At 44.6% G+C, this 23,171-nt stretch overlaps 1 protein-coding gene across 1 annotated transcript in view; it reads right to left on the reverse strand.

The window, feature by feature from the left end:
- TGFBR2 (transforming growth factor beta receptor 2) overlaps positions 1-23,171 on the reverse strand; it is a 102,665-nt gene that overhangs the window by 61,047 nt on the left and 18,447 nt on the right. The window contains exons 2-3 of the mRNA XM_059077351.2: positions 5,754-5,922; positions 1,877-2,067 (exon numbers count right to left, since the gene is read on the reverse strand). Coding sequence (XP_058933334.1) covers positions 1,877-2,067; positions 5,754-5,922 — 360 coding nt within the window. The remainder of the gene's footprint in view (positions 1-1,876; positions 2,068-5,753; positions 5,923-23,171) is intronic.

Consider the following 23,171-nt stretch of genomic DNA (forward strand, 5'->3'; position numbering starts at 1 on the left):
TTGGCTTAGCCTGGGCCTTGTTTTTTAAAGGTGAAGTACTTGGGGAAGGTTAACATGGTAAACCAGGATATCAAGGTTACCATGTTTTAGTGTGATTTAATCTAGTTACAATGTCCCTCCTAACTCAAATTACATAAGGAAAATGAGAGACATGGAGTGCTTGTAGGACGAAAAAACAGGAGAGGGGAGTGATTTTGGAAAGTGCTGCGCTGACAAGATGTACATGCCTGCCTTTGTACACTGAGAACTTGGCACAGGTGGGGAGTGGAACAGGCAGGGAGGGAAACTGGCTGAAGGACACACGGAGAGCAAGAGGGGGGTCTGCAATGCCCATGAGCACCATACACAAAGCATGAGACTCATCACTTTCCATAGTCGGGACACACACAGTAGCAGGGATAGTGTGTCGACCCAGCACTTGTGTTCCAAAAGTATTTTTTATTGAATTGGACCTATTTGGGGCTAAAATAACCTTTCCCCATGCTGAATTTATATTCCTAAAACCAAGAGAATATTATTTGCATCATCAGCCTGGAAAAATTAAAAGGCTTATAATCTCCAGTGCTGGAGAAAGCAGATGGAAATTCATATGCTTTATATATATTCTGGGGGAGGAGAACAGTTTAATAGTGGCTATCCAAATTTAAAATGTGCATACCTCTGATCCAGAAATTTCATTTCTAGAAATCTATCTTGCAGAAATACTAGCACAAACGTATAAGATGTTTTTACAAAGATAGTCAATGTAGCATTAAGTGGAAAACTGGAGACACCTAAAATAAGCTACCAACTTACTTGGGAATAAGTTAAGAATGGTTAAGTCACTCATAGAAGATATGCCATATTATGCAATTCTGGACAATTCAAAGGTATACAATATATCTACATATATTGTCTTGTTCAGAAGAGAAGTAAAAGTGGGTGGGTGAAAAGAAATATTACCAGGTAATATTTATAGTATGATCAACTATTTGCATGGAATGATGGATGAGTGGGTGCAATGAATGGTTGGACAGATGGACAGATAGATGGACAGACAGATGGATGGTGGATGGATGGACAGGTGTTTGGATGGATGGACAGATACATGGATGAACAGAGAGATGGATGGACAGATGGACAGAAAGATGAATGGATGCAAAGACAGATGGAGAGATGGAAAAGTGGGTGGATGGATGGATGGGCAAATGGAAGACGGGAGGGACGGTAGGAGGGAGAGAGGGGAGGGAGTAGGGAAAGAGGGGAGGGAAGGAGGGATAATACTGGGTTGGCCGCCGAAAAGTTCGTTTGGCTTTTTCTGCAAGATGTTACAGAACCTGAACGAACTTTTTGGCCGACACAAGATGCACGATGGATAGAGACAAGTGCGCATCCAACAGGCTATCATTACTGAGGTTAATGTACTTTCCGCTTTAGACAAATCCCAGGAGTACGTCCACACAACAACTTGAGTTAAAGCCAAGTCTCCCTCCTGAATCATACAGCCTCCTCCCAACTCTGGGCCAGTTGTTCTCAAACTTGAGCTGCCTCAGAATCACCCTGGGCCCACACCCAGAGTTTCTGGTTCCACAGTCAGGGGTGGCACCCCGGAATCTGCATATGCCTAACAAGTTCTCAGGTGATGCCACTGCTGCTGCTGCAGGCACTGCGCTTTAGAACCACTGCTCTGGGTGACACAAACTATTTCTCAGTGACAAATCATAATGTGGGCCCTGGGAGCCAGAAGTGATACAGACCTGAGCCAACCCTGCCACCCCTTAAGCCCCTCTTTCCAGCGGGTGAAGGGGGCCTGTTCCCCAGTGTGAGCCCACCCTCCAGCACCAGCCAGGAAGCGATGTGCCCTGAGCCTGCAGACCATCCTGAGAGGAACACTCACCTTCGGAGAAGATGATGTGGTCATTGCACTCTTCGGAGCTGCAGGAACACATGAAGAAAGTCTCTCCAGACCCCTTTTTTTCCTTCATAACACACTCTGGAGAAGCAGCGTCGTCAAGGACAAATCCATGGTAGGCGATCTTGGGGTCATGGCAGACCGTCTCCAGCGTGATGTTCTCATCATTCTTTCTCCTGGGGTTACAGAGAAGGAGGGGGTGAGTGTGACCCCACAGGGAAGCAGTCTGGACTGTATCTCCATCAGGACATTGTTCCTAACAGCAGTGCTGCCTCCTGCTCTCCATCACTTACAGGTTGTCCCGTCATGTCCTGTGCTTTTCCATGCACTTCAGTTTTTCCTTTGCTTATCTCAGAACCCACTTAGGATCATGACATGAGGGCTTTCCTTAGAGACAAACCTGTCAGAAAACTTTACACGTTATGCCTTAATTAAATCATTAAAGGGAGGGCGCGGGGAAACAGGAGATTGCTAGGTCCTCGGGGTGACTCCAAACCTTCCATCCTGACCACACTGTGAGGCTAGCGTTGCATCTCCAGTTTGTTGGACAGAATCTAGCTAAATATTACTCAGTCATAAAAAGAATGAAATTTTGCCATTTGCAGCAACATGGATGGGCTTGGGGGGCATTACGCTAAGTTAAATAAGTCAGACAGAGAAAGACAAATACTATATGATATCACTTATATGTGGGATCTGAAAAATACAACTGTGAATGTAACGAAACAGAAGCAGACTCACGGATACAGAGAACAAACTAGTGGTTACTTACCAGTGGGGAGGTGGGGAGAATGGGAGGTACCAACTATTGGGTATAAGACAGGCTCAAGGATGGGAATATAGCTAATATTTTGTAATAACTACAAATGGAGCATAATCTTTAAAAATTGTATAAAAAATTAAAAAGTAATAAATTTTGAAAAAAAAAAAAAAAACCTAAAAAAATAAAACAAAACCCCTACTTATCCTTAACCCCCAAGCTATTGGAAGGTCTTGGCAAAAACAGAGGCCATGAAACAAAAGGACCTCCCTCCCTGCCCCCACAGTTGTGTGCCCACCTGTGTAGGTGGGGGTTTGTGTTTGGTTTTGGTAACAAAATGAAGCCGTGCTGAGTCCTCCGGGATCCCAGGGAAAAGCATGGTATCCCCACCTTATGAAGCCTCCAGAGGCCCCGGGATGGGACAAGGAAGAAACTGTGAGCCATGAAGGAAATCTGCTCTGCAGCCCTGGGGCAGCTCTTTCGGAGCCCCCTGCCTTCCACCCACCTCTGCCTAAAGAACTAGAATCAGAGGGAGGAAACTCAACCACAGTGCTTGAGGCTCCATAAGGTCCTCAACTGCTTCCTCCACTCGGTGCTGTAACAGTGTCTCCTGGACAGGCAGGGCCCACTGTGCAAAACATCTGTGGATACACTGGAGCACAGAAAGGGAGGATACAGTGAAATAAATACAGAATTCTTTGTCCTGCTACTGAAGAGGTCGTCAATATCTGCGACAAAAGAACCACAGTTATGAAATTAATTTTGGTTCTAAAATATTTCTATCCTTGAAAAGGACTTAAGCATTTCACATGGTAAGAGTGCACAACTGGCATTAGTTCAATAAGTGAATGAATCAGCGAGTGAATGAAAAGAACACTAACATTGATCATGGGAGAGTACCACCACAGAGAGCAGAGTCTTATTCCCCCACTGGGCTACTCCTAAGATAGCCTAGTGTCCGAGTGTGCGTGCCCTGGACACAGACTCTGAGGCTGTGAGATCTCTGGATCTCGGTGCAGGAGCTCTAGGGAGATTCCCCTGCAGGGACCAAAGGGAGCAAGGCTGCACAGAGTCGGGAGGGGGGTGGCGATGAGGCTTCTGCTGACCTCTGGGCAGCTGGGGGCTGGGATGGCCCATCAGAGCTGTCCCAAGCTGAGGCAAAGTGGTCAGGCGTTTGGGCCCCTGCACCAACCAGTCCTGGGACGCTGGCTGCTGGTACAGAGAGGCTGAACCTGCCGGACTCCAATGAAGCAGCTCGGGGAGCGGAGGGGAGGAGCACCCCTGGAGGGCTTGGGGTGATCCCTCAGGCCCAGGGTGAGTGCTGCATGGGTGGGGGTGCAGGACAGCATCCCTGGCACCTCTCTCTCTCCACATCCAACTGTGTCGTTGCCCAGAAAGGTAAAAATAACGTTCACTGTATTTAATCTTCAAGGCTGAGACACAGAGGGCACAGAGAGGCTTCCCCACATGCCCACATCTTCTGAGACAGCAAAGCTTCAATGCCAGGGATATGTGATTCACACTCCACCCCTTGGACTTGTACTGGGGTAGGGAAACTACCTTTAATGAAAAGAGCCTGTTTGGGTGCAGAAGTATGTTCTCACCTCCAGTGGATATTTAAGTAAAGACAGTCAGCAGAAAACAGAAATGAAGAGGAGCCTGGGGTCACCTGGTCTGGGGTCTGAGGCTTCCTGCCCCAAACCTGACAAGTGGTCCTCCATCCTCTCGAACTTGGTCTGACTCTTCCAGAGAAGGAAGCCTGTCCCACTGGCAGGAAACCACGACTGAGAAAATGTTTCAACGGATCCCGAGTACAAGTCTGTCTGTCCCCTTGTAAATGCTGTGGGTCTCCTTGTGTCCTGCACAACAAGTTTACTATATTTTCCACTTGAGAGCCCTTCAGATCTCTCAACAGAGCCCACGTCCTCTTTACTGGACTAGCCGTGGCTAACTGCCCCCACCAGCCCTCAGATGGCACGCTTCTGAACCTCTAATCACACTCGTGCCTCTCCTCTGAACACCGTCTCTGTCAAAATCCCTTTTTCAACAGCACCACTCAGAGCTGGACACAAGTGCAGCTGGCGGGTATGGCAAGATCTTTGCTGTTAACATTCCTTTAGTTCTTAAGAACCTAATTCATGTCCTGGTACGTAGGGAAATGTCCCAGGGTTTCAGATTTATCATCAATGCTGAGTATACACGTTCTGGAGAAATTCTCAAAAGACTCCTTCCAAAAGGAGTGGGGAAGATATCTGGGTTTACATTCTCATTTGCCAATGGCCAGGAGACACAGAGGGTACTTTAAAAAAAAAATAGCTGATAAATTGAAACCATCAGAATAAGGCTTCAAAATGTTATATTTCATTAACGAATGTGTAGTTTTTTATAAAATAAGGACTCTCTTAATGATCTCTATCTTTTTTAAATCTCTGGCTTATACTCCCAATTCATAACTATGAGTTAATCAAATGATTCATGAGCAGCCACTGTGTGTGTGTGTGTCTGTGTGCCTGTGTGTCTGTGTGCGTGCACGCCTGGCAAGATAGGAGGATGAGGGAGGGAGGGGAAAAGGGAGGGGGGAGGGAGGGGTGGAGAGAGTGAGGAAGAGAAGGGAATCTGCTCCCAGAGGAAGACGCAGTGTTCGGCCCAGCAGTGGTGTGAGGCACTGGCCAAGGCTTCTGACTAAGGAATAGGTTGTCTCCTGATGCCGAGTCGCTTCCCCCATTTTTGACGAGTGCGTCCCTCTCGCAACAGCCCACCTTTCACCTCCACGAAACAGGACTGAGTTTGTGTCAGAAAAACAAAGCTCCTGGCATCACTACGGGGATCCCAAGGTCTCAATTAAATGACTAGTAAGTGGCAAATCCCTCTCCTTGACACAAGGAATGGTTTCCGGACTTATAAATAGTAAAGGTGCATGTGTGTATTTGAACATGTATAGAGTATCTCTAGAAATTACACGGAACGACTGAAAAAGAGATGGTCTAAAGGGAAGGGAATGGGACAGATGTCGAAGTTTTGGGCATGGAGACACATGACTACGTACCACGAATGCACGCTGCTTACAAAAGGGGAAAGAAAGGTGTCACAGGGCAACCTTACCAGACAGCCACGCAGACCTCTTGCGGCTTCTCACAGATGGCCGTGATGCTGCAGTTGCTCCAGCAGGACTTCTGGCTGTCACAGGTGGACAATCTCACATCACAGAATTTACACAACTGCGGCAACTTGAGAGCACCATTGTCGTCAGTGACCATCATGTCACTGTTAACTGGGAGGGAAAAGAGATGCAGTACATGATTAACCAACATAATCAGCCGCCAGTGGATTCCTGATACGATGCAATTTCAAATGAACCTGGTGTCAGAAGAATGAATGTGGAGAAAGGCCACATAATGCCTCCACGTCAGATGAGAATTTTGTAATGAAAGCCAGGGCAGGGTGGAGATGGTTGGGATGGAGGAGATTTGGTAACTTCCTGCCTTTGTCAGTGAGTGTCATAAGGCACTCTTTCTACAAAACCCTCCTCATTCAATCCAGAGACAGAGCTTGCGTCGCCCCACTGCATGGTGCTGGGTGCTGGTGAACGTACCCTTAAGGAAATTATAGTTTAGCTGGTGGATGGACACGAAAACAGACCAGGGCAGGGCAACCCAAAATAAAGAGAGGCATGGAAGACGTGGGGGCCAGACGAGAGTCACCACCTCATGGACAGAGAGGGGCCCCGAGGAGCAGAGCTGTGACGTGGGGAAAGGGGGTCGGCCAGCTCGGAGGCGACCCTGGGGGTGAGGTGGGACTTTGCCATCACTTTCCTGACCTACACCCGACAGAGCTATCCGGGCCTTGTTTGCAAGAGCCTGGCTCTGACTGCTTCCTGTTGCCTTGAGCCAACTCAGTTGATAAGTGTGTCTCCTAGACACACACACACAGGTGAGGCCTGGAGTCCCACAGGTGAGTGCCAGCAAGCTCCATCTCAAGGGTCTGCTGTCGGCAACCTCTCTGACCTCATCCCTCCCACCGCCACCAGCTGCCCTCATATTCTTCACTCACTACCTTTTAAGACACATGGGCCTTTCCTGGAAGAAGCCAAGCTCCTGCCTTCCTCAGGCCTTTCCCTTGCTGTGCCCTTTGCCTGCCTTCTTGTCACCTTCCTGATCTCCGGTTAAATGTCACCTCTTCATCCTAAAGCAGCAGCCTACAAGGAACCAACATAGGGTTTTGTTTGATCTTCTGCACAATCTCCATCACTCACTGGCTTCTGTTCCATCCACCAAAATGCAAGCTCGATGAGGCCTTCTCTGCCTTGTTTCCACACTGCTTCCCCAGGGCCAAGAAAAGGGGCTGTCACATAGAAGACATCCAAACAAGCGTACTGCATCAATGGTGACTAGCTAATACACGAAGGAATGAACACAAGAAGTTCACATCTGGCCTTGGTGCCAGGTGAGAAGGGACAGAGAGCTTCCTCCCTCCCCTTGGGGGAGTGTAATGATACACGCAATATTCACTCACATTCACCAGTAACACACTGAAGACAAACTGTCCTTGGCAACACATATCTGCATGCTGAGAGGCGCTAAAAAGGTATAACACCCCTTACCTTTTTCCCTCAATGAGATCCTTTTCCATTTGCAATGGTGGTAACTAAAGGCATGAGTTTGGAGAGTGAGACCAGGCTATTGTCAACAAACGTGAACTCAAAGACACTTCTTTGCTAGACTAGGAAAGATTAAGCACCCAGACAGCAGGGGGCACTAGATCAGACTCCATCAGGAAGCAGGAGGGTGCTTCTCCCAGGGTCACCATTGGAAAGGCCTGAGCAAATCCTCCTCGTCCTCTCCTGTGTTAAGGATGCTCCAGCCTAAGTCCCGATGCACAGCTTCCAAGACCTCCCATGGCCGCTCCCTGCCCGTGAATTCTAGTTTCTGTCACCGACACTTTGCCACGCAGACGTCTTTGTCGCTTGGGCATAGCACCTGTTTCCTGGGTCTCTAAAAATATAAACCTATATAAATTTAAGATTTGCTTTCTTGTGGTACATTAAATATAGAAGCAAAAAAATAAACCCATTCATCCCTCTCAGGCCTCAAGTTCATTTCAGGAAGTGTATTTTTAGGTAACAAACTATTTTGAAATTCTCAATGTCTCCCAAACCAAGAGCTCTAACTAAGCTTAGCTAAAAATACAGGCCACAATGCTCTCTGAATCTTGTGTTCCATTTGGGACTAAGACAACAATGAATATATGTATTTTTTCTACAATGGTTAGATTTGGATCCATTTGTGAAACAGCTAATTTAATCCTTCAGGCTTCCCTATGAGACATGGGCAAGGCAAAAAAAAAAAAAAAAAAAAGCTAGGCCATGTTCTGTTTATTTGATTTTTTTAATAGAGTAGTTTCAGACAAACATCTATTTGCTGGTTAGAAAGTTGCTGTTTTTAAATATAAAATCAAGCCTCCAAGACTTGGAATTCAGCCTTCCAGCATTTTAGTATTTTAGCCTCTATTAGTGGTTATCAACTTTGGGGCCATGTTGGAATCCATCACTTAGGGCACTTTAAAAACTCATGAAGCAGCCCCACCCCCCGGACATGTTGATTTAATTATTCTGGAGAGTGGCCTGGGCACCAGGTCTTTTAGAAGCTGCTCAGACAATTCTCGATTCTCGCATGCAACCAAGGCTGAGACCCTGATCCAGAATTAGTTGGAAACGACATAACTGGCACAAAACAAATCAGCACAAAAATACCCTCCCTGCCTCCAACACACAAACACATATATCATGTATGTGACAGTGGTGGGGTAGCCCCTCAATAAAGCTGGAAGATGTTTCCTTGTGAAAAACACACACCTAAAACCACGTGATTAGCACTTTGACACACTGCTGATGGAAAGGAGTCCCTCCCTGGGCCGGCAGATCCTTTTCTAACAAAAGCTCAGAAGTGTGACAAAAGTGGCAGAGTCAGGAGTGATGGGAGAGAAAAAAAACCAGATGTGACTCTGGTGCTGGGAGCTGCAGCGGCAACCACAGATGTGTTGACAAGTATAAGTGCTTTAGATCTGATGCCTGCAAAACACAATCCACAGGGAAGAGACAAAAAAAAGGGTCATCAAAAAAAAGAAAGAAGAGAGAAAGAAGAAGAAAGAGGGACCGGTAGGCTGCAGGGCTCAGGGAGCTGGGAGACAGGCAGATGCACAGCCCTGCTGCCAGATGGAGAGGCCAAAAAAGAGAAATCTCACAGCCGAATTCTGGGGAAAAGGCAAAAGGACAACTTGACTCACACTTGGAGGCACAGGCATGTGGAGGGAGGGGGAGGCATACAACAGAACTTGTCCATATTAAGCACCTACTATGTGCTAGTCAAGGTGCTAAGTTATCACATACAGCCTCCTGAGTACCAAGCGAGGGGGCCCCATTTTTCCCTTTGTTACAGTAAAAGCTACCACTGCTAAGGTGAGCAGACTTTTTAGCTTGACCAGCTTTTTTTTGAATTGGAAAAGTTCGAAAGCCTTGACACAGGGCATAGTCACCGCCGTGCCCCCACCCCCACCAGGCACTCCATACTAGCGGACCCAGGAGGCTCCTGATCTGGATGATTCCACCAACAAATAGCATCCAGGCTCCGCTTAAGGCCAGTGTTGTCCTTTGTGAACAAGTGCAGTGGTGGGATAGAGAGATAAGTGCAGGAGCATGGCTCCCTTCACCTTTACTGGGGGTCACCTAATCTTGATAAAGGCTTTAAGTGCTCACTTTGGGGAGAGAGGAGAGCGAGAAATGCATACAAGCTTTTGCTCATGGTTTCAGAGGCTGGTTCACAGATTCTCTGAAAGCCCATAGCCCCAGGTGAAGAATCTGAGGCCCACCCCGGAGTCCTCGCAGGTCACTGAGAACATGCTGGATAGTTCAAGGCTAATCAGAGTGGGGGGCAGAGCCAGTGGGGCAGGACGTGGGGGGGATGGTGATTCACTCCACTTACAACTGCCTCTTGTGCATTCCAGTCCACAGAAGAAGCTACTGTCATAGTATGCTTAATACATAATTTTTGTGAAGCCAAAGGAATGAAGAGTTAATGTATGCACATAAGTAGCCAGGTACAAAGATATTTCTCTAAACAACAGCATAACAAACACCACCTAATGAACCCTATAGCCAACCCCAAACAACTTCAAAATTCCTTCCAAAGCAGGTTGGAAAATTACTCTCCTAAGTGTCTTCAGTTAAGATGATCTCATATTAAGGTGTATTTTCCTGCCTAGGGACGCTCTGTGAGCAATTGACCATCCTCAGTGAATTTTCTACCTATAACAGGCAAATGAGCTGTTCGTAACGTTCTCCAGAATGAGATCTCTCACCTGGAAAGCCATCCAGTAAAGGAAGTGAATGAGGATGGCCTCCTCCAGCATATGACAGTATCACATGGCCCATCACATGTCACTTCTCTTCAAACAGACCCATGAGTAAAAGCAAGACCTTCAGTCTAGATCACACTGCCTTCCTCATTTTAGGGCACATTTTCCCCAAACTCACTATCTAGAGACAGAGGTTCCGAGTCTTGAGAATAAGAACTAAGCAAATGCTTAGCTATGTCTATTTCTGGAATAGTACTACTGTCTTTGAAGGTCATAGACAAGCAGCCTAATAAAGGTTAGATTATCCCAGATAAATATTAGGAATTTTTCATACAAATTGTTACTCCATAACTTTGGAATGGTGTCTACTATTAGCTGAACTATTAGGTAAAGTCTCAAAATTCCACATATAATCCCAAACACTTTGGCAGAAATGCATTCACGTATCTTTGAATTCCTGCATCTATCTACTGTTGTTTTATGGCATGTTTTGGGGGCATTTAGGAATTCATTTATTCCACAAACACCTGTGGATGTCTTGCTTTGTGCTATAAATTTCATGGCAGGATCATTAAAATTGATATAACCAAGTGCAGCATCTCAAAGAATAATCCACGGCAACTGGCAAACAAAACTCACTGTTACTCAGAGCAGTGCTCCTCAGATATTAACAAGCACACAGATCCCTTGGGAATATGTTAAACCCACTGGGGTATGTATATGGAGTATACTGGCTCATGCAATGGTGGGGCAGGCAAGTCTGGAATTTCTAGTGCAGGCCGGCAAGCTGGAAACTCGGGCAGGAATCAGTGCTGCAGTTTTAAGGCAGAATTCCTTCTCCAGGAAACCTCAGTTCTTGCCTGTAAGAACTTCCAGCTGATTGGAGGCCCATTCACATTACTGAGGGTAATCTACTTTCCAGAAAGTCAACAGATTGTAGCCGTCAATCATCTACCTTCACAGCAACCCCCAGATTCGTGTTGGATGAAAGAACAGGGCACTAGAGCCTCGCCAGGCATTCGCAGGTACCATCCAGGGTGGGACAGAGAGTCTGTCCTCAGCTGATGCTGATGCTGCCTGTCCATACTTTGGGCAGGAAGTTTGCGGAGAACCCAGTTTGTGGGTGGCCATCATTTCCCTTTCTCCACTCATTCTGGATCTAGCAAAATCGAATACCGATTCCTCCTCATCATTTTTCCAGGCATGGTCTCCTCTTACAGTTCTTTCCATCTGCTCTTCTCTTGCTCCTGGCCTTGTAAACGATCGTGGACCCAGAGCCTGTGATCACCATATGGGCCACAACGGAAAGACTTGTTCTCGGCAAGAAGGTTTTTAATTGCAGTTGGCATTTCCGAGTCAGACACAGAGGCAACCATCTGGCAGCCAGCCGCCATGGTCTGCGATGCTGACAACAGACACCCATGGCCCCCGAGACCCGGGGGGACCAGTCTACTGGCCTGTCACACGTGCCATCCCACCCAGAACAAAGCAGCCAGTCAAACAACCCACAGGACCCTTCATGACTCGTCATGAAAGAAAGCCATTCCCCAGCGAGTCAAATAAATTGGCCAACTGCTAAATACAAACAAATAAAACCAAAAAAACCCTCGTCATTAAGTCAAAGATAGTTTAGGAAGATTTCCCCTCTCTGAACTTCTATCGCATACTTGGAACTTCTAATACAAGGCGATACCTTATTAGTTTTTAAATTGTATTTTAACCCTCATCCCTTAAATAATTATAAGTATATTGAAAGCAGGAAAGGAGGGGCTTTTCTCCAATGACAGTCCCCCAAAGTCTCTGGGAACCAGGATCAGTACTGGAGAAACCACCACTAAGGTAACTGGGAGCCCAGAGTCTGGTTTTCAGAGGCACAAGAGGACAGAAAGGCATTTGATTGGGAACAGAGCATAGACCAGGAGAGGTTGAGCAGAATGGGGGATCTAAACAATCTAGGGGCCGGATCTCTGAAGACAGCGAATTATTCAACAAACACGCATCCTCTGTTTTACAGATGGACAGAAGGGGAGGACACGATGTCTGAGGTGTGTACACAGGTCATAGCATGGCTTGGCGAAAGCTGGACTTAGAACAGGCAAGAAGGTAGACGAGGCATAAAAAACGTACCAGCAGGAGCACAAAAGGCAAGAACAGAATCCAGTTTTGTCTATCTAATCTCATAATAGGACTACTCCCTTCTCAAAACGAGCTGAAGAAGCTCAATGCCTGGTTTAAAAACTTAAAGGTCAAGGGCTGGTGAATAAACCACTGAGTCTGGACAGTTGTAGACCCTCTTAATAAAACTCCAGCCTAAATTCACTGTTATGTAGGTAACTGTGAATGACCTGGAAAGGAGGCAGAGGTGTGTGTGTGTGTGAGAGAGTGTGTGTGTGCATTTATGTGTATAATTCCCCACCCTCTTTGACTTGTTCAACTGAGGGAACTTAGCTTTGAGGGTTTCTTTTTTTTAGCCCTTTTGGCTCATAAGATTAACAGTTCACTATGGATGGTTTTAAGAAGAACTGTATAAACATAAATTTGCAGCAAATTAAGGAATTAAGGGATGTTTCAAAGGGATTAATTCAATACAGTACTTTAAATGGAAATCTTGATTGTTTCTTTTTTTGAAATTTATTTATTTATTTTTATTTTTGACTGTGCTGGGTCTTCGTTGCTGTGCACGGACTTTTCTCTAGTTGCGGCGAGCGGGGGCTACGCTTCGTTGCAGTGTGCGGGCTTCTCATTGCAGCGGCTTCTCTTGTTGCAGAGCACGGGCTCTAGGTGCGTGGGCTCAGTAGTTGTGGCTTGCGGGCTCTTGAGTACAGGCTCAGTAGTTGTGGCACACGGGCTTAGTTGCTCCGCGGCACGTGGGATCTTCCTGGACCAGGGCTCGAACCCGTGTTCTCTGCATTGGCAGGCGGTTTCTTTTTCTTTTTTTTTTTTTTTTTTTTTTTGTGGTACACGGGCCTCTCACTGTTGTGGCCTCTCCCATTGCGGAGCACAGGCTCCAGACGCACAGGCTCAGTGGCCATGGCTCACAGGCCCAGCCGCTCCACGGCATGTGGGATCTTCCCGGACAGGGGCAGGAACCCATGTCCCCTGCATCGGCAGGCGGACTCTCAACCACTGCGCCACCAGGGAAGCCCTGGCAGGCGGATTCTTAAGCACTGCATCACCAGGGAAGTCCCTTGATTGTGCCTTTGAACTAGGATTTTTAAATTTCGATTTACAAGGAAATATTAAAGGAGTTATATATAGTGTAAAACAAGCTGTAACTGAATGGAAAAATAATTGCTTTTTCCAGTGACAAACATAAAGATAACTGAGCAGGAGTTTCACCTGCATCTTCCCTATTTAACACTCCCCGGCCCCTCTAATTCCAAATAGCTCCCAAATAGGCATGCTTTGTTTTCTTACTTATCCCTGAATTTCTTGGATCACTAAGGAATGAAATGCCGTTTGAGTTCTCAAACAAGTTGTTGAATTTGCTTTTTTTTTTTTTTGATATATGTCCCAGAATCAGGTCACATATCAGGTGACAAAACCCAACCATTTAAAATGATTCTTGCAGATGGAAATATCTATATTGTTGCCAGAGGCAGTATTTCAGAATACAGGCACTTCTGCCCTGTTCAAAGAGTTGAAACACGTTTAGCACTCTCAACTTTAATAGAGATCCTTCATCTTTAACAGGGATCTCATGGATAAAACACCCTTCTGAGGGCTGGCCAGAAGTGAGCAGTCTGCAACAAATACCACCATCCATACTTGCCAATTTTAGTTTATCATTGAGAAAGCTGATTTTAACAGTGCATTCATCTGGCAAATCCTAACTGTATAGAGTTTTTGAAATGAGCCAAAACCCAAGAGCATGCAGGGCTGGGGCTGAGGAAAAAAGGAAACAAGTTGAAAAAATGAAGCCATATCAATGCACATATAGGTTAGTTCACCAAGTGAAGATTAGACTGTGGCGCTAATTCACAGTCTGTCAAAATCATAACTTTCCTGCTAGCAAGGGCTTTAAAATTGGCCCTTTATATAAAGTAATAGTAACTGAGAAAACAATTCTCCCTCAGTTGATATGACTTGGATGATGGACTGTAGCAACAAGGAAAATAGCCCAGAGATTATTGAAAATAAAAGATGATTAACTAACTCTCTTAGTGACAGTCAAAACACCATTGGTAAATAGTCTGATAGAGGCAAGATAATGAGCACAAGATTTATGGAGCATTATCGCATTCCAATTCAGCTAAAATCATTTATTACTTACCAGAAATATTAGCCAACATAAACCAACATGCATTATTTATCTGCTCTGGAAGAGCCTTCAAATTAACCCTTTATGGAAAGGTTGGACAGAATAGGGCATGGTTTTTTTTTTTCAAGATGCTTATGATCCTACAGGAAATAAAAAACTTGCACAAAAATGATTTTTAGCAAAAGAACTTTGGAAACGGTTTACCCAAAGATATGCTTTTCCATTAAGTTATTTATTTAGGAATTAAACAATACTTTAACTCAAAATGCTGAGGCAACTGAATGCAAAATGCCAGAACTAATACAAAATCCGGTGAGCAGGGATTTTTTAAAAGGTAGCAACTATTTGAGAATCAGAAAAATAGGCATCTGGGTTGAGCCATTTGCTTCAACTAAGCAAGGAATTTGGTCAGAATATCAATCTCCTGTGAGATCCAGCTTTACATTTCTAAATTTCTGTGGTGGTTTTTTTCCCTACCTCTCTTCCAAAATGGGCTACAGTGTCCTGATGCAGGCCCAGTGCCGGAAAGGTTTTTCAATTACAGTTTTATGAAGTATGTGAAAATATCAGTCAAAGCAGATGATTCCCATATTTGTGATCTGGAAAAGGGCTGAAACACTACTGCACTCGGGAGAGACACTCCTTCAGATGGTGAGTCTCAGAGGCTTGGTTTCTGGCAACGAAGGAGCCTGGGGCTGGACCAGGCTGGGAGATGCTGCAGCCCAGCCAAGATCGCTACGCGGGGGTGGTGGGCGCGGACAGCCCCCAGATGTATCGTTTGGCTTAACTTCTCTTCTTTTTCAACTGTGAACCAAGTTTGAAAATGAGGCGATGTCACAGGAAAAGCTGGATTTCCAACTCCACTTAAGAAAATAAAAAGACTGGGCAACAGTGGGCAACATCATCCCATGACAACCATATCTGGCGGAGAGGGGCGGTGCCCCCTCCTTAAGTTGGCCTCATCCCCGCTGCTCCTCTGTGTCTCCTACCCCCTGCCCCTTTGGCCACCTGAGCATACCATTAGTGAGTATTTAACATGTCCAGTCAATTCTCTCTTCCCATATTAGAGGTTTCACAGAAATGTAAAAATTCATGATTAACTCTCTAATATGTATATTTTCCAATATGCATTTTATTCTCTAATGTGGATACTCACATTTCAGTTCAAGGAAAAGGAAAATTTTCTACTTTAGAAATCAGATCTGTGTGGGATAAATGATAATAACAACAACAATGATAATTTCTATTATCACCATTTATTGGATGCAAAACCAAATGCTTAGTCCAGTGCTAACTGCTGTAACGATTAGTTCATTTACTCATCACAAATGCCATGTAATTTTGTCATCATCATTTTATAGATGATTAAGGGTCAAAGAGGTGAAATAACTAATGCCATGTAATTTTGTCATCATCATTTTATAGATGATTAAGGGTCAAAGAGGTGAAATAACTTATGGAAGGTCAACCAGAGACAGCCAAGGAGAGACAAAGCCACAGGTCATATGTAAGCCCTCATCCCTCCTGATATGAACAAGAAAATAGAAATTCCCCTACAGGTTTAAGAGCAGAGCTGTACACTCGCATTCCAGCTGAAGGCAAAGACTGAGTGTGGCCAGCTGGAGTTGAGGGAAACAGGTTGGGGTGGGAGAGCAGTGTGTTTCTTAGAAGACAGCTTTGGTTCTCTGCAATTACTTCACTTATTTTATTTTAGGATACATCTATAATAAGGGCAGGTTAGTAAAGTCCAAGAGTTCTCAAGTCAAAGACTCGAGTGTGAGTTCAGGTTTGGGGGCCAGCCACTTAACTTCTCATAACCTCTGTTTCTTGATATATGAAATGGTACTTTTTAAGGTCAAGACACAGAGAAAACATGCTTGATGTACATGTGAAAACTGTCTAGACGGTTAAAAGTGCCACACAAGCACTCCCTGGAGAGAAAAGGAACAGGGCAGGCAATGCTCTCTCTCCCCAAAGAAAATTACAGGAAAGGCATGCCAATGACAAGACAATTAAGAGTCTGGTAAATCTATTCCCACTTATCAATAGAATGCAGCAGTTTGATGACTTCTAAGAAATCTTTCAGGACATCTGAGTAAACAGGCAAACTGAAATATAATAACTTCTGTTACTGCGATGATCCAAAGTTTTCAAAGAGATAGAATGAAATCAGTCATTGTTACTGTAAAGTTCCCAGGAGTGCTTAGGGTCTTTAAACAACCCTTCTAGAACCAAATAACCTGGTTTTAAAATATTGTTCATAACCAGCTTAGGTCTTGCCAATAGGCAGTAAGTTGAAGATCAAGTTCAGTTTTCCAATCTTCTGCTGACCCTTGTACAACATGCAACAGGCCAGAGCTGATCTGCTTTGGCTTTGCGACACCTAGTATGTTACCTGACAACGTGCTGATAAAATTAGTGAGTTTTGACCCCCAGAGACTGGGAGGCAAGGAGGCGCCTTAAGACTCTGGAATTCTAACATGTTGAAATAAGCTTAAGTTTGGCTTTCTTTGAGAAAGAAAGAAAGGAAACAAAACCAAGACACTTAGATTCACAGCTGACCAGAAAACTGGAGGACACCAGCAGCAACTTTACTAGATTTTTAAGTGTCTAGTTAAGAAGGAATGCCATTCAGATGTATGGAAAGCAACAGTCCTTAATCTCTTCTCCTTGAGGCCATTTAGTCTCATAAACATTAATGAGGGGGCTTCCCTGGTGGCGCCGTGGTTGAGAGTCCACCTGCCAATGCAAGGGACACGGGTTCGTGCCCCCGTCCGGGAAGATCCCACACGCCGCGGAGCGGCTGGGCCCGTGAGCCATGGCCGCTGAGCCTGCGCGTCCGGAGCCTGTGCTCCGCAACGGGAGAGGCCACAACAGTGAGAGGCCCGCGTACCGAAAAGAAAAATAAAATTAATGAGGGGCTACTGCTCTCCGAGTCACACTGGAGAACTGTCCAGGCTGGGAGTGGAGAAAGCTCTAGATGACAGTCAGCTGGCTCCAGGCTCCAGGGCAGTGAGCCCCTCCTCTGCCAGTCAAACACTGGGTCGAACACGATGATTTTTAAGGTCCTTTTCATTTTGGAAAATATTCACAATTCCACCCCCAAAGTTATGAAAGCTGAGTAATTCAAACATGTCCCAGCACTGACCCCTACTTAAATAGCATGAGATGCCATGATTCCATTTATATAAGAAAAATGGCCTCAAGACTATCATTTTGTTTTGTTTCCTCTGCTAATGAAGAAATCCACCCTGTGCCGCTTCTCAGCACGCTGATGAAGGACCACATCCCCCCTTCGTGTGCACAGACTTAAACCTGATCAGGGCAGCTGACCAGTCTTCCAAGAACAAAACTAGTGTCATTCGTGCATCATAAGGTTGGAAGGGAGGAAAATGCTGTCAGGTGACAAGAGGATCACTTTCCATTCAGCCCCTATAGGCATTTCCTCTAACTTTACAGGGGATGTGGAGGAAATTCTGATTTAGGACACTTTAACTGTAAAGTTTCAAACAACAACCTTCAGCATTAGAAACATCTGTGGTTACCCTGGATCCATTCTCTGGGATCAGCTTGAATGATAACCATTAATAACAGGTATGGTTATACAAAAACAGCCTTTTGCTTGCTCAATGCCTTGATTACGTGTGACAAACAGTTAATGAAAGATTGGTATGACTGTTCCCATTTACAGAACAGGGAAGTGTTTAAATAACTAGCTGAGGCTGGCAGGCAGAGGCTGGCAGCTTCATGAGGGCAAGACTGTCTCCTCTCTTGTTCCAGGACAGACAGCCTCAGCCCAGGTCGGCCACATACTAGGGGGACCATAAATGCTGGCTGAGTTAAAGGCCAAAATTCAAAATCAAGCTCCTACCACGATGCCATCTATTTAAGGCTGATTCTCCCCAAAATGCAAATGAAGGAAAAGAAATACAGTCAATTTTAAGGAAATGAAAGTTAAAAGCACTCCTAGTCTCAGCATCATGTTAACAGGGACCCAATTCTAGAACTTGTGTGTAGGGGGCACTTTTAATGGATTAGGAGCAGCCAAACGACCCTTGACTCACTGGCATAAGAAGAGCAAAAAGCAGGGCTGAGATTCAGTTTGGTTTCTAAGATAACACCGCCCACTTTTAAACCTCCCCCTACATGTTGTTCAAGCAGAGGAAGTGAAACAAAAAAGAAACAAGTTTCAAGCATTGTTAAGCCTTCAAGAAAGGACAACAAAGTGTAGGAAATCTGAAACAAAATCTGAGAATCTGCCCTTAAACTGGGCAACTTGGCTTGTTTTCTCACAGTGCAGCTGGATGAGAAAGTGAGGTGGTCTCTGCCCTTCCTGGGCGGTACCTGTGGCTGTCATGACCTGACTGTTGTTTGCAGTAAACAGTGTGAAGGGCTCTAGGGAGGTAAGCAGCTGCGATCTGTATGATGCTATGAGTGAGAAGTCAATAGCCCTCCCAGCCCTGTCAGTCCCACTCACGCCATTGAGAAGAGAAAGCAGCATTTACATGATGACGTTTGGTTAACAGGCTGCAGGAGGGTCAAGATCCCAGCACTCATTTTATTTTACTCTTTAAATTTATTTTAACCAAGTCTAGTTGATTTACAATGTTGCATTCATTTCTGCTGTACGGCAAAGTGATTCAGTTATATATATATAAATTTTTTAAAATATTGTTTTCCATGATGGTTTACCACAGGATACTGAATATAGTTCCCTGTGCTATACAGTGGGACCTTGTTGTTCATCCATATTATATATAATAGTTTGTATCTACTCATCCTCAACTCCCACCCCTGCCTCCCTCTTGGCAACCAAAGTCTATTCTCTATGTCTGTGAGTCTGTTTCTGATTTGTAGATAAGTTCATCTGTGCCATATTTTAGATTCTACATATAAATGATATCATATGGTATTTGTCTTTCTCTTTCTGACTTACTTCACTTAGTATAATAATCTCTAGTTGCATCCTTGTTGCTGCAAATGGCATTATTTCATTCTGTTTATGGCTGAGTAGTATTCCACTGTATATATGTACCACATCTTCTTTATTCATCCAGCTGTCATTTTAATATGGAAAAATAAGAACCACAAAGCCCTGGAAGTGCGTCTTCTCACTTGGTACTGGAATGCAATGGGCTGCTCCCAGCTACGGGCGATGGCCACCTTTACATACTGAAATACCATTCAGTACGAGGGCTAAGGGTGGAGTACACAACTTCAACTATGAAATGCTGTGAATTACCTTTGATTAGGAAGTCAAACTACAATACTTTCTAGTTCTTCAGAAGACTTTTTAAGCAAGCTCTTGTATGCAGCTAACTTTGGCATCTTTGATTTGCAGTCAAATAATCTCATTCATTAAACCTACCCAGTGCTGGACTGAAGGCCAAGATGTGTAAAAAGCTACATAGCCCCAGAGGTGACTGAGAGAAAGTACCTTCTGACTCCATTTCACAGTCTCTTACCCATCTTAGTCCTATCTTTTTACCAACACCAGTGGAGTTGCAGTCTGGCTCCATTTCTTATGGAGTCCAATATAAAAACATGTGTCTATAAATGTAAAAAGAGAGAAGTAAAGATGAGAGACGGTGGATGTAGGGAGGTGACAAGCGGCCTCTAGTTTTAGGGCATCTGAACTTGCTGTTCCCTCCAACCAGAACGTTCTTGCCCCAGACATCTGCCTTTTTCCGACAGGGGTATGACAACTGTCACTCTCTACTCACTTGTACACACGGACTTCATGCTCCAGAATCGTGAACACTGCCTGGCACGTGGTAGTTGGTCCTCCATAAACACTGTTTCCAGTTTTCTGTTTCCCTTAGTCTTCTAAAGTCAAGTTTCATATCCCTTCCTTAGGTTCCAAGAGAAACCTTCTACCCTCCTGATAAATTCCTCTCATTTGTAAAAAAATAATACATATTTGCTGGAACAGGAATAAAAATATGCTCACAGAGGAAATAGGGGAAAAAGATGTATTGGACCCAGGCATGGAGGGTATAAATAGTCATGGCAGAGTTTAAAGAAAATGAAAACCTCGAGGATTGGTTAACCAACATTACCTGTACAAAGAAGTCAGTTCAGAAGTCAAAGCGATAAACAACAAGGTCCTACTGTACAGAATGGGGAACTATATTCAACATCCTGTGATAAACCATAATGGAAAAGAATATGAAAAAAATGTATATATATGTATAACTGAATCACTTTGCTGTACAGAAATAACACAACACTGTAAATCAACTATACTTGAATAACTTTTTTTAAAAATTATTTTTGGCTGCATTGGGGCTTCGTTGCTGTCCGTGGGCTCTCTCTAGTTGTGGAGAGCAGGGGCTACTCTTCATTGCTATGTGTGGGCTTCTCATTGCGGTGGCTTCTCTTGTTGCGGAGCATGGGCTCTAGGTACACGGGCTTCAGTAGCTGTGGCACGTGGGCTCAGTAGTTGTGGCTCACGGGCTCTAGAGCACAGGCTCAGTAGTTGTGGCACGTGGGTTTAGCTGCTCCACAGCACGTGGGATCTTCCCAGACCAGGGCTTGAACCTGTGTCCCCTACATTGGCAGGCAGATTCTTGACCATCGTGCCACAGGGAAGTCCCTTCAATAACATTTTTTTAAAAGAAGTCAAAGAGAGTTTCTTTCCCAGGAAGAACTGGCTCACAAAGCTGGAGGACCAGGGGCACCCATGAGAAGGTGCTTCTTTCCAACGCACTGTTCTGAAGTTCAAGGACATTATACGGGGCTGCACTGTGTAACCTGGAGCCAGGAGCACACACAGCTGTTGACCTTTTGATTTAAATTAACTAAATTTAAATAAAATCACACCTCCAGTTTCAAGCAGCACTAGCCATTTTCAGAGGCTTAGTAGTCGCACGTGGCCAGGCTAGATTTAGAACATTTTCATCACAGCAGCAAGGTCAACCGGACAACACTGATCTAAAGAAATCCAAAAAAACCTGGGTTCCTCAGCTTCCAAGGAGCTCTGAAATCAAAGGCTCCAAGGGATATGGAAGGAGAAGCAGGGCAGAACCAGAAAAGAAGTCCCCCAGGAGATATGTGCATACTGGCTAAGATGTCCTTGGAAATTAAAGCTCTATCCTGACTATCCTGACTTCATAAGGAATGTGTTTTATATTAAACGATTGGCCATCTGCAGTGTTACAACTGAGGGAGGGACAGAAGACAGTCAGGGATAGGGACTAGAGTTCCAGAGTAAACCCCGTAAGCTGTGAGTGGCAGTGCAGAAGGTTCCAGAAGTGAGAAAAAAATGGACCAAACTAGGTTGGCAACAAGCTGGCACCTGGGAGGGCTCAAGTCAGCTGGCGCCACTTCTCAAGATGCCAATCCGTCTACACCCAAGACAATACACTGCTCATAAAATAAGGCCCATCTGACTCCTAAGGTACCAAACAGTTCTTATTAAACCCCATTTCAATGGCTGGAACCAAATGCAGAGCAAGGCACACAGATCATGTTTCCATTCAAAGCCCACATAAGCCTACAGCAAAAGGAAATGAACATTTCAGGAAAAATACTGGCCTTTTTTTTTTTTTTTTTTCCAAGGTTTTTGGGAGGGTGTAAGTCACAGCACGCCAAAGAAGGGTGAGTTCCCGGAAGAACACAGCAGAGAGGTGACCAAAGGGGGAGAATTTATTCACAGGGGAAATATCCCAGTGCTCTCCGGGAAGCCACTTCCACTGGATGCTTTTGAAGGAAGCTGAACCCAATGAAAAGCATTCCTTCAGAGCAAGTTTTCTCCCTGAGATTTCTACCTGCCTCTTTAACTTCTCTACCTGGTTTTCCAGCAGGAACGGTTTATGATCCCTACCTCTCCATGGGCAGAAACCTTAAGCATATTTTTCTCCTGCAAGACAACACTATTTGTCCAGCCCTTTAAAGATTAAAACTAAAAACACAGATAATAAAAGAGGGTATTATAATTAGAGTGTATTGAAAAGAGAATATTATAATTAGAATGCATTGCTATTGAGTATTTCCATAAACATTAGGATATCATGGATCCAGGACAGAGACAGTCTCTAATTCCAGAGGACAGGAATGGAAAGGTGCAAATAATTCAATCTGTTCCCCTAAGAAATGACCTCATTATTCTCACTGGAAGACTTGAGGAGGATGGGAATTTCAAGGATATGACTGTCCTGTCCATTATGGTAGCCAATAGCCCCATGTGGCTATTTACATTTAAGTTGATTGAAACAAAATAACATAATTCAGTTCCTTAGTTGCACCTGCCACATTTCAAGCCATATGTGGCTAATGGTTATCACAGTGGACAGTGCAGATATAAGATATGGTCACCACTGCAAAAAGTTCTACTAAACAGTGCTGCTCACCAAGACAGCTAAATAATTTGTCCCAATAACATCATGGAGATTATGAAGTAAAAAGCTCCCTGAATACCACGTTTCTGGGCTATTGGCATCCTTCTCTAGTGAATTCCTTGCAGAGGTTTATGTATATTGTACCATCAAACCAACCTCCCCAGGCTCAGGCCCATTCAAATGGCATCAGACATAATAAAAGGATTCTATTGAGGCTCTCCTCAATTGAAACTCTAAATTCTTTAGATTTCTAAAAGTATGAAGTGTATGTTTGAGTTACCCGTGGTGCAGACATGCCATGAAAATATCTATGAGTGAGACTTGGTAAAAGAAAGCGCTCCCTTGGAATTAATGAATCTGTGCCCTTGTTTGTTTCTTCACACCATATTTCAGAGGAGTCAGCAGGCTGTGCGTGGAGTGAGGTCTAGGTCGAACCTAAGGATAGCTGGGGATACCAAAGGTTCTGGGACTCTTAAGAGCTTCCCTATATATCTTTTGAGGTGCAATGAAGGAACTATTGTTTTAAAAAATCATGAAGTGTTTGGGGAAGGGAAGGATTGGGAGTTTGGA

The sequence above is a fragment of the Kogia breviceps genome, chromosome 10 (genome assembly GCF_026419965.1).
Source record: "Kogia breviceps isolate mKogBre1 chromosome 10, mKogBre1 haplotype 1, whole genome shotgun sequence".
NCBI lineage: Eukaryota > Metazoa > Chordata > Mammalia > Artiodactyla > Physeteridae > Kogia > Kogia breviceps.